Genomic DNA, 16175 nt, shown 5'->3' with positions numbered 1-16175 from the left:
GTCGGCTCTGTCGCCCAGTTCATAAATAGTGTGCTGTGTGGCCGCAAGCTTGGCCTTCGCTTCCTCCCGTGCAAATGCCTTATATTCCTGCTGCGCTAAATACAACTTATGTGTTCTGTCTTCATTGATATCTAGTGCATGATCAGCCTCCACCTCGGCTGCTCCCTGTTCTAATATCTCTGTGACTTCTTGTGTCCAGCGACTAGTGAGATGGCACGACCCCGTAGTACTGTTTTATACGCTTCCCACAGTGTCAGAGGCGAGGATACGGAATGTTTGTTTACGGCAAAATATTGCTTTGTGGCTCTGAGCAGCCCCTTTCCTATCTTTTGGTTTTTTAGATATCCTGGGTATAGTGGGAATAGTCGCCGTCGAGTTGTAGTGTGGAACGTGTATGCAATATTTACTGGCGAATGGTAGGAGATGCCGCAGGGTAAGTGTTGGTTCTCTAGTATCCTTTCCAACCCTGTTGTTCACGTGAATATGTAGTTTATTCTGGAAAGACTATTGTGTGCCCCCGAGTGGTAGGTATATTGTCGGTCCTGCGGATGCTTAGCTCTCCAGATGTCAATAAGACCAACAGCGACAGCGAAGTCCACTAATTTAAGGTTAGCACTATTTGTGGTATTCAAAAACCTTGGAGTCCTTTAAAAGCAGTGAGAGACTGACACAGAATTCTGAAATATCAAAGGACAGTTTATTACATGAAGTGAGGCTGCGTCGTCCAACGGCCATGGCAAATGAATGGGGCAGTCCGAGGAAGTCAGAAGGCTGATGCCTTATATACATTTCAGACTTACACAGTAAGCATACATGAAAGGGGGCAGTCTTGGTTCCTGTGAGCACACAAGGAATACCTAATAAGGACATATAGAACCAAGTGGGAGGAGCTAACAGTTTCAGAACGTGGTGAACACATTCCTATGTAAAACTTAATCAGTAACAGATGCAGACTCTACCAGGCATTTCTGAGCATGCGTGGAAGTGGAGGAGGCTAAATATATCCTGTTACTAGGCAGACTTCAGGCGCAGCTAAAAGGAAGGTAGGACAATGCACATAGTAAGCACATGGCAGCACATGGTAGCCAAGATGGCCTCCAGAAACTAAAATGGCTTCTAAAAAGCGGATAAGATAACTTCTAAATGCAAAATGGCTTCTGCTAACGCTAACCCATTTATGCTAATTTACAACAGACGGCCGTTTTAGCGTTTGCTGAAGACATTCGTATTATTCAGTAGGAACATGGAAAACAGGTGCTCATTAATTTGAACATAATTTCGTCAATTTTCTAATTCATTGCTAGATAACCATTTCCATTCTAAACATTTCAGCAAGGGTATGACCAGGAATACTAAAGAACGGGACATTAGGTCATAAGCATACATACAAACAGTAGGAGGAAATAATGACTACTATTACAGAGAAAATTAGCATTTTCACAACCCTAAGCAATAGCAAATCCTAAAATCTTTCAGAAAACACTATATACTCATGTAAAATGGTGTTAATGCAATCCTTCAATGCTCTCAAGTTGGGTATAGATACTATTCCACAGAGAATGAACCTTTATTCTACCTAAACTAAACAGAACACTACTCTAGAATATTGCAGGCAAGACAATAAAAATTAATTCCACAACACCCAGTATTTCAACTTTTAAGGAATAACTTCTATACCCACGACTTGTGCCCAGAGTCCAATTCCAAGTCTCTCTGGCAGACTTTTATTGTTCATCGAATCTCCTCATCCATCGCAACATGGGCCTCTCATTTCAGGCCTTCCATGGAAATGTGTCTCAGCATCCGTTGGAGTGCCCTTTTTGGCAAACACTCATAGTTCAGTCGCTCAAGGCAGTGCAACAGTGTCTCTCATCTGCGGCAGACACCACAAATGATGTACTCTTCGTGATCAAGGGCACAAAGCATCTCGTGCAGATCCAAGCACTGTCAAGAAAACTCCTTCAGCAAATCAGCAGCACTTTCAAACTCCAACACTCCTTGTTCGGTGTCAGAGGACGCTCAAGCTGCTCGTTCATGGGCACCATAAGATAGTGCCTCTCACCAATCTCAAATTCTCCATTTCACTGCTCTTCCGGTAGGCAAAAGGGGAAAAGGGAACGATGTTGCCAAACTCAGGCAAAGACTCAGATAAAAGGGCTCAAGGGGCTCAGGCCAAAACTTTAGGCCAAGGACTCAGGGGGCTGTACACTGGCAGAGGTTGCCAGTACATAACAGGTACCTTTTTGCGCTTTTTTTTTTCCAATTCAAAATCTGTTGCAAATCCAAAGAGACTCCTTTTCTTCTGTCGTGGAACGCTGGGCAGTAGAGCGAACAAAGAACTAGGGTATACCATTGATGGCGTGCAGATTCCTTACTGGGTGCTGGGACTATAGACCAAAACTTCCTGCTTTTATCTATGGCTGTCAAGGATAGGAATTCGAATTCATCTTTGTCATTCGTTCTGCAGGTGTCACTCTCCCTTTGACTCTGGAGAATCCTGCAGAACCTAGCAATGTAGAAGATATGACACAATTGTTAGTTTCCTTCAATTGTTGTACAAAAACAATTCAATATTTAACAAGGGGATTGCAATCAGTTACCCTACAATCTTCAAGAGAGTGGTCATACGCCATGAGACTATCATAATCTAAAATGCATTATCATTCTCATAGAACGCAAAGCAATGACTCTAGCCTCTTCAATTGTGTTTCCATATGAGAGCATGTCTTCTATCATCTAAGGGTAGATAATTACATAAACATTTTATCTGAGTGGAAGTCCTTACATATAGGGGCATCATCTAATAGGTAAACATTTTCCTAAATGAGACAATCTAAGTGTTCCTAAATCCCTCACCTAAAACATTTCAAAAACGAATTCACATAACAGATGATCAGGGGCATTCATACAATGGCTAATTTATCAAAAATGTGAAAACAGAGAAAAAACAAGAGTACAAACTCCTAATGTTTCCATTATTAGAACACATGTGGTCCATCAAACATTAAAACAGCAGCTAAAAGAACTGAGAACCTAATTAGAATGGGCATTACATTTTTCCCACATTCAAGAATGAGCATGCAGTGTCTCCTATTGAGATGGGAGACTGTCCTTATTATATTATTAAATCAGTTAACCAGTCTATCACTAAGCTGACAGTCAGACTGGAAAGCATCAAAAATATAGGCCTAAAGAAAAAGTCTAAAGAGAAAGAAACAGTCTAGTCAGGTCATACAAAAGGGAATTATGCATAATGTGGTTGTTCCTATTACATCTCTGCAGTCTGGACACAATGCAACATCTGGGGAGAAACACTACACCATACACAGTAATCTCAGTTAATGGTCCAGTTCCTCCTTCAAGGGAAAAATGAAAAATTTAGAAAAATAAAAAAAATATAGGTCACCTTTTAACAAGAGCCACAAATCTATAATTGCATCCTCAGGTCCAATCAAGGATATGTATATAAATCTAGGCCTGTCTGTTCCTTAAGGGAGAAGAGCAGTATCTATATTGTGGCTTCTTGTATATCTCTTTTATTTTACTTCAATACTATTATGTCCAAATTTTAACATCCACTGGTGAGGCGAATGTATTTTCATGATCACAGTATGCAAACATCATATCTGTGAAATTTAGTATGAACAAGAATATTAACCACGTGGTGTAGAGCGACACATACCGTCATACATGTCTCTTCACAACACAGGCAAATTTGTAATAATATCAAAAAGCAGCTAATAAAACAAAACAACACCATGATCAAGCCATCAAATATACATGCAGTATAATAAGCGCAAAAAGCATAAACAAAGCACAATGGTACTTGTAATCAAGCAGAAACGCGTGCATGCATGCACCCCAAAACCCAGAATCCAGGCCAGCTTAATTTGTCAAAATCAAAAATTACACCAAAATTACGCTTTCATTTTACTCACACCCAGCTTTTTGCCAGGTTATCACCAGTTGCTGGTTATCAAAACTGGCAAATACAACTTACAGTTTCGCTTGTGACCCATAGGATGAGCAAGAACCATTCATAAGGGAAAAAATGCAAAATCATGAAAAAACACACATTTCATTTCAAAGAAATCATAATAAAAACCCATCTTTTTGCAACATACTACTAACACAGCGCATAACAGAGTAAATCTCAACTGTTAACCACCCATCCTTCTTTTAAAACATGCTAACCCACTTTCATATTGCGTGTAAAACTTTTTCACAGACACACTGCATCCCTTGCACCAGCCTTTCCATGTGGCCCCTTCAGACCCCCTGCCCTCAAGGCCCTGAGAGCCTGCGGCCCCTCAGGCCCTGGGAGCCTGCGGCCCTTCATAGCCCTGGGAGCCTGTGAGCCCCTCATGGTCCCCCCTCTCCCTAAAGCCCCTGAGGGCCTGCCGTTTCCCTTTCTTCAAGGCTGGTCAAGAATGCACTTCTCAAAAACAAAACCCTCATGTAACCCATCTAATGTGCAAGCTTGAAATTCTGCTAATCAGAGAAGCTTTTTACCAAGCAGTCATTGCTCCATCTGTGTTCACTTACTGCTAAACCCCTTCTCACTGACCTTAAGGTCAAACTCTGCCAGGCCCGTGTGCTCCTTTCAGGCCTTAGATCCTATTTCCTCCCTTAAACTGACAAAGTCAGAAACTCTTCCCCACTCATTCTAAGCTACAAAATCAACCCTGTTGAAAAACACATGTTATATAAATGACTTCTTCAGGGATAAAATGCATTTAGTAAAACATTTACGTGAACAATTTGCAGAACATAACAACATAGCATACCAGCATTATCTTAAATGTTTGCTACCACTCTATGCAATTGTACTCAGTTATCAGCTCCACAAAGATAAAAGACAGAATAGGCACTGCCAAAATTTGAATTTTCAATCCTGATATTAAGCATAAACCTCTACACCGGGCACAGTAGCTCACTGAGCTATGAAGAACTACCCCAAATAATAACAACCCACACGTTTTGTAATAGACACAAACATGCATTCTCTGAAAGCCAGAAACACTGCAAGGCTATGGTAATTGGCAAAAAATGCTCTTAAAAGATCTATTTTAACTGATTTTCGACTTTTGACTTTGGGGCACTTAAAATGAAAATCCTACACTTGCATTACATATTAATCACCCTTAGAATGTGCTTTACATGTTGCAAAACGCGAACATGAGGCATAGGCATGTGATGCCTTACAAAAATGAGCTGTTACGCCTGCGCCAAGTAAAACCCTAACACGCAAATGGCCAAATTATGCAGTCATACATTACTTTAATCAAACTGTAATTTTAGGAGGTCATAGTGTGAGCATTAAGCTTTATAAATATCTAAAAACGATTTTGAAAAACACATATTTTTTTTTCAAATAATTTTTCCATGTTTAAGAATTTATTCATTTCTTTATTACTTTTTTTTTTCAAACCCAATCTGAATTGCTAAAACCACATTTTAAAACCCAAACTGCATCTTTTTGCCTATCAATTTAGATGCAGTCATGTAGGAGCCTATGCGCAAAACCCTAACTTAGAACAAGACATATTTCCGCGCCAGAATTTCAAAAGAGGACATTTGAGCAACAACCCAAGAATATAGTTTGAAAAACTTATTAAAAGAGAGAAGACCCACACTTGAAATGTCTTCCTGTAATATAAAATAATGCAACTTACTTTTGTAACCCTTTAAAACACTTATTCTGAGTTCCTAAATTCAGCCCGTGTTGAACTACCAGCTAATCTCTGGCTGAATAAACATTCCAGTGTCTTTTATTGCCTTTCAAAAACAACACATGCTGTTCTCAAGGCAGGAAATGGCCTGCACGAAGCTGACCCCAGAACTTTCAGGAAACAGACATTTTTTCAGAAAAGTGTGTGCCACAAAAGACATTTAAACGTAGCAAAAAATTCACTTTTAGCTGAAACTTTAACATTTTACATGTATGAAAATGCATGTAAGCAAAGGAGGGCTTCAAATTCGTTTTTCCCTACAGAACACATAATTTAATTTTGAGGCCTTTCATGTTCCTAGTGAATGTAAATTTTAACTTTATCTAATTTAAGCATTTAACATGTTGCACATATGTGCCTTTGTTTAGTCTATAATTTAAAAAGCAACATATAGCGATTTTTGCAGGTAACATGGCAAATTACTGCATTCCTATTTAATTTTCACCTAATATCAATTAATGCAACATTTTCCTTAACAGACTGAAAACATCAAGAAATCCACAATCACGCATTGAGCTCATTTCACACAGAAACAGAAATATTTCAAACATACAGGACGCACAATACAGCGCTTAAGGCATGTGTTTCATAAATTTGCGCCAACGCTATTCACAAGCAGAAATTACACTAACAAGAAAAAAAACCACATTTAAACACACATAAAACCCACAGATCAACACATAAGACTGAAACAAAAAGACACCCCACAAACAGAACTTAAACCAAACCAATTGTAAATGCTAGTTGTATGTCATATTTACAAGAAACGTTTGGCAATGATGTTTCAATTCACAAGTTTTAACTGGCAGAGCACCAAAAACCGCTCTGCATTCCCCATTCATAAAAGTGCACAGAACAAAGGATCCTTACATGTATTATGGCCATATTTTAGTTCCCTGGGGATACAATATCACCAAGGAAGAAATATGTTTTCACACCTAAACCTATTTAGGTATCCCTTCTAAGGGAAGCCGGCTCATTTACTTCACATCACATTATGGTACCTTTCACAGAAGCAACACATTTTAACATGTGAGCTTAACCAAAGACAACAGGCATGCCAAAAATAGTGCAGAGTATACACTACTATCAAAGGTGGAGGAAATATCCTCGCATTACCTGCCTATATGAGTTGCAACACATACATATCAAATCAAATCACATCAAATCATATTCATATCATATTCTTCGAAGATCAAACAAAATCCAAAGTAGACAAGTCTATCTCAAATTCAAATATGCCACAGTAAGCGTTACACAGGCATTCAAAACTTAGAACAGGCGCCGCAAAGTTACTTTTACCAAACATAAGCTGTCCAAATTCTAACTGCCAAGTCTTATCTAACAGTCTATCTTTGTATGTTACATTTTAATACTCACGCCAGAAGTGTTCTCAGTCAGGGGGGTGACATCCTTGGGAGGACCAGAGGTCAGGAAGGACAGAAAACACACACGAGCTGCAGACACAAGGAATCACCAGAGGCGCGCCGTGCACAGCTACCTTCTTTGCAGAACCCAGTCCCATGCTGCTCAGCAGTTTTCTGCCTCCTGGCAAGTTGATCACTCCTCCAGATTGTCACCTCTCTGATGAGTCCCTTCGTCGCGGTCGCCAATTGTGGTATTCAAAAACCTTGGAGTCCTTTAAAAGCAGTGAGAGACTGACACAGAATTCTGAAATATCAAAGGACAGTTTATTACATGAAGTGAGGCTGCGTCGTCCAAAGGCCATGGCAAATGAATGAGGCAGTCTGAGGAAGTCAGAAGGCTGATGCCTTATATACATTTCAGACTTACACAGTAAGCATACATGAAAGGGGGCAGTCTTGGTTCCTGTGAGCACACAAGGAATACCTAATAAGGACATATAGAACCAAGTGGGAGGAGCTAACAGTTTCAGAACGTGGTGAACACATTCCTATGTAAAACTTAATCAGTAACAGATGCAGACTCTACCAGGCATTTCTGAGCATGCGTGGAAGTGGAGGAGGCTAAATATATCCTGTTACTAGGCAGACTTCAGGCGCAGCTAAAAGGAAGGTAGGACAATGCACATAGTAAGCACATGGCAGCACATGGTAGCCAAGATGGCCTCCAGAAACTAAAATGGCTTCTAAAAAACGGATAAGATAACTTCTAAATGCAAAACTTCTGCTAACGCTAACCCATTTATGCTAATTTACAACATATTGGGGTCTCTAGGATGTGTCAATTGTGGCATTGAAGTCTCCACCTATAATGATTTTTCCTTGTGGTAGAGAGAGTAAGAACTTTCCAAGTGCAAGAGGTTGTTTGATGTAGTGTTGGTGGGATGTAGACTGATACTAGGTTATATGACCGACCCTCCCAATGATATGTCAGCGCTGCAAAGCACCCTTGATCATCCGTCCAAGATCCAGTGAGTTTCAGTGGGAAACCTTTATTGACCAGGATTCCTACCCCCGAGAACTGGAGGTAAATTCAGAGTGTACTGCCATTTTGTACCCCCATCTATCTAGGGCTTTAGTGACCGATCCCTTCAAATGTGACTCTTGTATCAGTGCTATCGGCAGACCTCTGCATTTTATGTACTGGAGTACTAGCACTCTCTTAATCTTGTCACCCAGACCATTCACATTCCATGACAGCATTGTAAAAGAAGGGTGCAGCCCTCTACGGTTCAGGGAACGGTTATCTGCAGTGTGTGTAGGTGGGTTTCTGTGTGCCATTTGTGATATTAACAATGTAAGTGTGTAAGGCTCTTCGTTGTATCCACTTCACTTTGACCATGCATGCCTTCTAATAAAAACAACAGAAACAGACATAAAACCATGACCTGTCCCTTGTTCCCCCCCCCCCGCCTACCTGCCTGGAGGTCCCCAAACTACCCGCTACCCCAACTGAGCAGAGTGCTTTTTCCCCATACCTTGTACTTGGGTTGGGGGGGAGACTCTGTCAGTGACCCTCGGAAGCCCTCAATCACATTAACAGCAACAGCTATCATCTTGTCTGGAGGCATATAGTGCACAACTGTATAGATGGCTTGCTTGCCATTTTAGTCTCGGTAAATGAGGCGTTTCTACAATAAATCAATGTATACTCGGGGATAATTTGCCTGCAGGGTGTTTCGATGGTACAGTGATTATCCATTGTTAACTTTTTCTGACATCATGCCTTGTCGTGACGGGTACTGGTCCAAATATTCGTGTTTATTCAGTCCCCTTTGTCGCTGGATTCAGTATATCTTGACCTTTGTGATTTGTGGAGTCAGTGTTGCTGCTGGGTTCTTGGTTTCCCGGATCACGCTGCTGGGCGCCATCCTTCCAGCCATTCCCAGGTCTCTTCAGGTGTGACAAAGAAACAGGTTTTTCCTTCTGCCTCTACTCTCAGTTTCGCCGGGAAGAGCATTGAGTATTTGAGTTCTCTGGCCCGCAATTCCTTCTATACATCTATAAAACTGTGTCTTTGTTTGGGTACTGCTGCTGTGTAATCGGGATAGATTGTGATTGTACAGTTCTCAAGACGGATAGGAGGGGCTATCCTTGCCGCCTGTAGTATAGTGTCACGGTCTGGAAAGTTGAAAATGTGTGCCAACATTGGTCTGGGAGGGGCACCCAGTCTTGGCCTCCCTCCCGGCACACAATGATCTCTTTCTACTGAGGAGAAGCTAGACAGTCCTCGTGGCTGCAGCTGGTTTTTGATAAGATCTTCCACAAAGAGGTCTAGGGCAGGCCCTCCTACGTTTTCCGGTACACCAAAAATTCGGACATTGTTGCACCGTGAGCGGCCTTCCTGGTCGTCCAGTCTGGCCAGGATAAGCTTATTGTCAGCCTCTAGATGGCGTACCTGGCATTGCAGTGTGGCCGTATCTGTGGAGAGTGCCATTGTTGTGGATTCGACCTCTGTTAGTCTTTCAGATAATTTTGAAAAGTCTGCCCCTATTAGGGATATATCTGTGGAGATCATGCCAATAGATGACTGGACCTTCTGTAGGACGGCCATAATGTCCACCATTGTGACTTCCTCAGGGTCATAATATGCGGTAGACTCTGTTTGGGCAGTGTTCATTTGTGGTTTTTCAACCTGCTCTCTGCTATATGCATATTTGTCTAATTTTCCCGCAGGTGTGCCTCTCTGACCTCGGCCTCCCATCTCATTTCACATACCAAGGGTTTCACCAGGCACACAGGGGGAAGGCAGTAATCGCTGCTGCCTGCAGCGTCATATGCTACCACACGCGGCCTTTCGGGTTTCCTATCCTCTCCACCTGTGATGTAGGCAGCTGTGATGTGTGTTATGATCCTGTCTGTGGTGTTGCTATGAGACGATAATTGCTCCAGTACGCTTAGGTCCACCGTGTGGAGTGCAGGCCTGTGGGTGAGTGGCCTCCAGTGCCACACAATCAGTTCTATTTTTTTGCAGCCCACTGTTTGTCTAGAGCACTCCACCAGTGTTACCTATTCTTGGGCTCACAAACCTTCGTGACTGAGGGGGGGAGTCCTTGCAGTGAGTGGATAATGATTTGGGGATGTGGGAGATGATGCAGTTGCAGCACTGCCAAGCGTTGTCCTGTGTCCTGTGCTCACTTTGGCAGTTTTTTGTCGCAATAGCACGCCCTTACTGATTTCCCAGAGAATAGTTGCCCCGTCTGTCATTTGGCTAGCATCACTACACTGCACTCCCTTTCTTCCCTCCCCAGGAATGTACTGGGCCATCTGGTGTGGCAGTCTTTTGTTTTTTGGGTTCCAATTAGTTTAATGTTAAGTTTTGCGGGCCCTGGAGGATGCGTCCGCTACTGCTCTAGCCTTGTTTCGCACCGCAGATGAGTCCTCCACTCTCTCGAATTTGCCGACCTATTTCTGTAGGGTCGCGCTGGGCATGTCCTCTCTGCCGGTCAGGCTCCCTAGAAGCGTTAGTAGACTGCCGCGTGACTCACCCAGTTCTTCACTGCAGCATTGGGCATCATTGTGGCACCTCCCCAAGTCTTTCAGCCGTGGCGGCACCGCTGTTCACGTCTCAGCCATCCTTCATGTGCAGTCGCGCCCAGCGCCGCCAATCTCTTTGTGGCTACTGGCAGAAGGGGTACTCGAGGCCCCGGCCTCAATGTGACTTGTAGGCCTCAGTCCATCGCTTCCATTAACTCGGCAGCGGGCAGTCTCACGGAGCTCCGGATCATCAAGATCGGCTCCGCTGACGCTCCATTGTTAACACTGCCTTGTTTGGGCCGTGTAGCTGCAGGATTTATGTGCGGATTTATTGGGAAGGCTCCCTCGGTCACGGAGCTCTATTAGGCTGCGGCCCTCTTGCTTGGCTGCTAGCCACGTCCCCCCCATTCCAGTAGGCTTTGACTGAACTCTTTTTTTTGGTCCAGGCAGACGGTAGACTAAAGCGCCTTTCCAACTTACTTTGGGAGAGAGTGGAGCTTGAATGTGCATTTTTCTGCCTAATCTCCCAAGGTAGCATCAATGGTAACACCTGAAATTTACAGTGAAACGAAGGAGCAGAAATTTTGATTTCCATCAATTGGATGTTATGTATGTGGTTGCATATTTAGTCAGTATTTGTTAAACATTTACTTTATGGATTGTGTTTGTTTGAATGTATAATGAGCTTCTCTCTGTTAAAGATATTTGTAGGGTGCTTTCTCCATAGACAGGTGTTCCGATGGCTCTACCATTGTGTTGAGTTAGTTCAGTTCAAAGAGTTGGGTGGTCTGAGATCTGTTGCTTGTCTAGAAGAACACTTTGATAGGAAGATACATTTCTGTGATAAAATGTTGTGCATTTGATCGTGTGACATATTGCAATGCATTTTATTTGGATGGTTCTAGGATGTATGTTGACCTAGTCTGAGGGCGTTGCTGTTGAGATGAAGCATCTTGCCAAGAAAAAGGCTTTGTTGGGGTCTGTAAATCGTGTTCAGATTTAGAACGGTAATTATATTCATAGCAAGAAAGATGTTCCATAATGAATATTGTTCAGTGGAAGATGCTGTTCGGTGTCCAAAGTTAGCTGAAGTGTGTATGTCAAATTCGTACTGCATTGGTGGTTTTGTGGGGTCTGGTATTCGTGTTGTAGAACATGATGAGCTGCACTACATGGCAAACGTTAGACACCTTGGCAGCTGTAGAGGAGGGTATGATCAGAAGTACATAGTTATTAGACCAAGAAAGGACAGTTTTTACTCATGCGAGAACGAGGAAGTGTGCATCATATGAGCGAGGACGTGCATGTGATGAAGCAATATGGACCTGTCTGGGAATTTGTTGGACTTGGCCCTTTTTGCAGAATCATCCCAGAACTTTTTGCCTTCCTCCTGTATTTTGTCTGACATGTGTTTGTTGGTTTTATGACTCTGGGCACTTTACCACTGCTGATCAGGGCTAAAGTGCATATGCTCTCTATGTTAAATTGATGTATGGATTAGTGACTCCATGATTGGCTTATTTGGTTTACTTGTCAGACCCTAGTACAGTGCACTGTGTGTGCCCAGGGCTTGTAAATCAAATGTTGCTGGTGGGCTTGTAGCACTACTTATGCCCCCCACCAGAGCAGCTTGTAAAGTGTGTCTCAGGCCTACCATTGCAGAGCCTGTGTTTAGTCTGGTACTGCCATGTTGACTGAGCAAGTGCACCCACTTGACATTCCCTAAACCTTCCCTTTTCTACATATTAGTCACCCCTAAGGTAGGCCCAAGGGCACGATGCATTTTTTGTAAGAGGTAGGACATGCTCTGATGTGTGTGGCATGTCCTGATAGTGAATTACAGCCATTTACGTTTTTCACTATTGCAAGGCTACCTGTTCCCCTTAGGCCAGAATGGGCAGTTTGATTATAACATCTTATAACCCTAACTGACTCAGGGAACTAGGTAGAAATTCGAGTTTAGTATGCCTGAACTCAGAATGATAAAATACAACTTTTATTGAAGTTGGTTTTAACATTCTGTGTTTGAAAATACCACTTTTAGAAAGAAGGTATTTTCTTGCCTAACTATCCAAGCCTGCCTCTGCTAGGTTGTGTATTCCTTGTCTGGTTTTTGAGTGACAGCGGCTGGGGGGCTCAAGGAGACCGGATGAGTTAGCACAGGGCTGAATAGACCTATCTGCCTATAGAGTGGTGGGAGGAGATGCGCCTGGGCCTGAATAGGGCTGTGCCTGCCTTCCACAATGCTGGCTCCACCTCCTGTGGTGTGTCTGATGATCCTGGCCCACACTGTCAAAGGAAAGAAGGAGTCCTGTAAACAAAGGGTTCCAGGCCTTCAGAGACCAAGGATTTTTTGTGTATAAAAGGGGGGACCCAGATCCCAGCACTTTAGATCTCTTCTGGGAATCAAGACAACCCTTTGCTGAGGAGAAGAACCAGGAAGCTGAAGGAGGAGACCTCCCATGTGCTGTGTGTTTGGTGGTTGGTCTCCAGTGCTAGCTCCATTGCCAAAGAAAGGAGAAGAGGACTGAGTGTGCTTTTGATCATCTTGAAAGAAGAATCTCCAAGGGCTTGAACTTGAGCTTGCCTCCTGCCTGAAGTCTCAGGGATATAAGACTTCAACAAACCAGCTCCCCCTGATTTCCCTTGCTTGGAATTAAAGGGCCTGCTGTTGTTCTGGGCCTTCTCAGAGACTGCTTGTTACTGGGAGCTGGAAGCGAAACGCAACAATGAGAAGCGTGTCACCACGGCAGCAGCTGTTGTTGCATCGCCGAAGAAGCGAGTTGGCGCTCCGCTGTTGCCATCGAAACGCTGAAGCGCGGCACATCCCCAGTGAAGCGTGCCACTGCCGCAAAGGTCACCGTCGCATCACTGTAGAAGCGCATTGCACGGCCTGTCGTGGCTCCAAAGATCATCGAGTTGCCGCATGGCCGTCGGGCGTGCACACATCGCATGGCATCATCGTTGTCGCACCTAGAGCAAGATGCCATTTTCTCGCATCTCACCAGATCATCATCGCATCGAGGTGCCAACTTGGTGCAGGGCAACCATGCCTCAGTAAGAAATCAACGGTTCACCTCCCCACGCGGTGAAGAACCGAAACTTCACCACCCCTCCGTTAAGGAACCAACGCATCCACGTCCCTGCGCCGCAGCAAAGAACCAACGCATCACCTGCCCCGGAGTAAGGAACCAACGCATTCTCGTTCTTGGGTGTAAGGAATCGAAGCATCACCTTCCCTGCGACCCTTTTGTGTGTTTTGTGTTACGCATCCAAAGGTATATTGAGAGTAAAGTGTTGCATTTACAGCTTGAGAGAACTGAGTTATTTATAACCATTTTAAAGTATATTTTTGAGTACAGGATAGTGGATTTTTTTCATTTGGGTCTTGTGTTAAGTTTTTATAAAAATACTTCATTATTAGAAAACAGCCAGTGTGGTGTCCATCTGTAGTGTTGTCACTGTATTACTGTATGTATTCACAAATGCTTTACACACTGCCTCTGATATAAGCTTGCCTGCTCATGCCAAGCTACCAAGGGGGTGAGCAGGGGTTATGTTAGGAGCTCCTTACCCTGACTAGACACAAGGGTCCCTATTTGGTCAAAGATGCCTATCTATGCCAACTAGAGACCCCATATCTAACAGAATTAAAATTGGAAGATATTCTAGTAGTGTGATACGATCCCCAAACAATAGGACGCAATACATCTTCTACACGTTTCCAGTATATACCCACACCTTCTAGTGTTAATTCAAGTTTAGCGTTTAGATTTACTAGAATGCTGTTTCCTTTATGAATTAGGAAGTCTGGGATTCGGTAATTGTCTTCAATCTGTTAAGCACATTAATTTCACCTGCTGATAAAAATGTAACGTGGTTATTTTGAGTCAACAGTATTCCTCGTTGTGCAGGAATCATCTCACACATGCAGGGTGAGTCTGGACCCAGTGAGGGAACACAAATGAGATGTCTCTGAGTCTTTAACTAAGACCAGGATGAGTTTCTACTCTGTGCTCACCTCTCGTGCCCGCCCGGTGACCAGAGGTGGGGTATGGCTGTTCTCCCTCTATATCTAGTCACCTGGTGACCACTTCTCTTTTTTTTCCCCAGGCGCAGTCCCCTGATGCAGACCACACTTACATGGTAAGACAAATGTACAGTGTCTCTCAGAACAGAATCGTGTTTGTGATTGTGTAGATAAATGTTATTTCTTGATACCTCCTGGATGCGGCCACCTCTGTAAGTGTAACGCAATCCAGTGGGTGGTTAAGAAGGCCTAGGTTCTGGATTACTCTGTCAGGGATATCTAAGCTGACAAAACAGAATCTCATGAACTGACATGCTAGGATACTCTCCCTTATAGATTGTAGAATAGTTTTAGCAAATGTAATTTCCTGGTTGGGAAGGTTGTGCATGTAGCAACAATATATTTTAATTAACTATCCAAAGGCCTTTCGGCGCTATAGGAATAAAAAGAGGGACTGTTTATAGGAAGAGCTAAATGTTGCCAACCTGTAGGAATAAAAAGAAGGACTCCTAATAGAAAGAGCTAAATATTACTGGCTGTAGGGAATAAAAATAGGGGGCCTCATTTATGAAAAGTGACGCATCGCTGCGTGAAAACAGCGATGCGTCACTTTTCACTGCGCACTCCTTGCGACACCAATGATGCGTCATATTTATGTATGACGCATCATGTCGCAAGGACTTACAGATACGTCAGTATTTCTGACGCATCTTTAAGCGCAAAAGTGACGCATTGCTGGAGTGTGTCACAAAAGTGACGCATCTCCAGCAATGCGTCCTTTCACATGGGGAAAGCCCCATGTGAAAGGGCTTGCGTCAGTCTTACGCCTGCTGTGAGGCAGGCGCAAGATTTTGACGCAACAGCATCCTAAAAGTGACGCAGTGAAATCTCATAGATTTCACTGCGTCACTATTACGAGGCTTTTGCGGGGGAACGCCCCCTCTGCATACATTATACCTGACGCAGGTATAATGTGGCGCAGGGGTTTAAAAAGTGACGCATCTACCTAGATGTGTCACTTTTTAAATACGGCGCAACAAGGCGCATGTTTTACGCCGCAGATGCGTCACAAAAAGTGATGCATCCGCAGCGCAAAACTGACGCAAGGCCTCATAAATGAGGCCCAGGGACTTTTTATAGGAAGAGCTAAATATTACCGGCCTGTAGGAATAAAAAGAGGGACTGGTTATAGGAAGAAGTAAATATTACCGGCCTGTAGGAATAAAAAGAGGGACTGTTTATAGGAAGAGGTAAATATTACCGGCTTGCAGGAACAAAAAGAGGGACTGTTTATAGGCAGAGCTAAATATTACCAGACCTTAATTAAGATCTTTGGAAACTAGCAAAGAAATGCCACCAAGTGTGCGCTCAGAGGTGTGATGTTCCACAAGATGACAACCTTCCCTGAGAAGCATCCTACCTTACAGTTAGGTCTCTGCTGTAAGGGAGTAGAGTGTTGACTGCACCAGTACACTCAGAGGTGAGGTGTTCCACAAGATGGCTGTCTTCACT

At 43.4% G+C, this 16175-nt stretch overlaps 1 protein-coding gene across 2 annotated transcripts in view; it reads left to right on the top strand.

The window, feature by feature from the left end:
- The window catches only part of LOC147706615 (uncharacterized), a 190873-nt gene that overhangs the window by 137161 nt on the left and 37537 nt on the right, over positions 1 to 16175 (top strand). For both annotated transcript variants that reach the window (XM_086933105.1, XM_086933106.1), the window contains one exon: positions 14747 to 14779. In XM_086933105.1, the coding sequence (XP_086789231.1) occupies positions 14747 to 14779 (33 nt within the window). The remainder of the gene's footprint in view (positions 1 to 14746; positions 14780 to 16175) is intronic.

The sequence above is a fragment of the Lissotriton vulgaris genome, chromosome 7 (genome assembly GCF_964263255.1).
Source record: "Lissotriton vulgaris chromosome 7, aLisVul1.2, whole genome shotgun sequence".
Lineage (NCBI taxonomy): Eukaryota > Metazoa > Chordata > Amphibia > Caudata > Salamandridae > Lissotriton > Lissotriton vulgaris.
The sequence above is the reverse complement of the archived record's forward strand: the minus strand, read 5'-3'. Positions and strand labels throughout refer to the sequence as shown.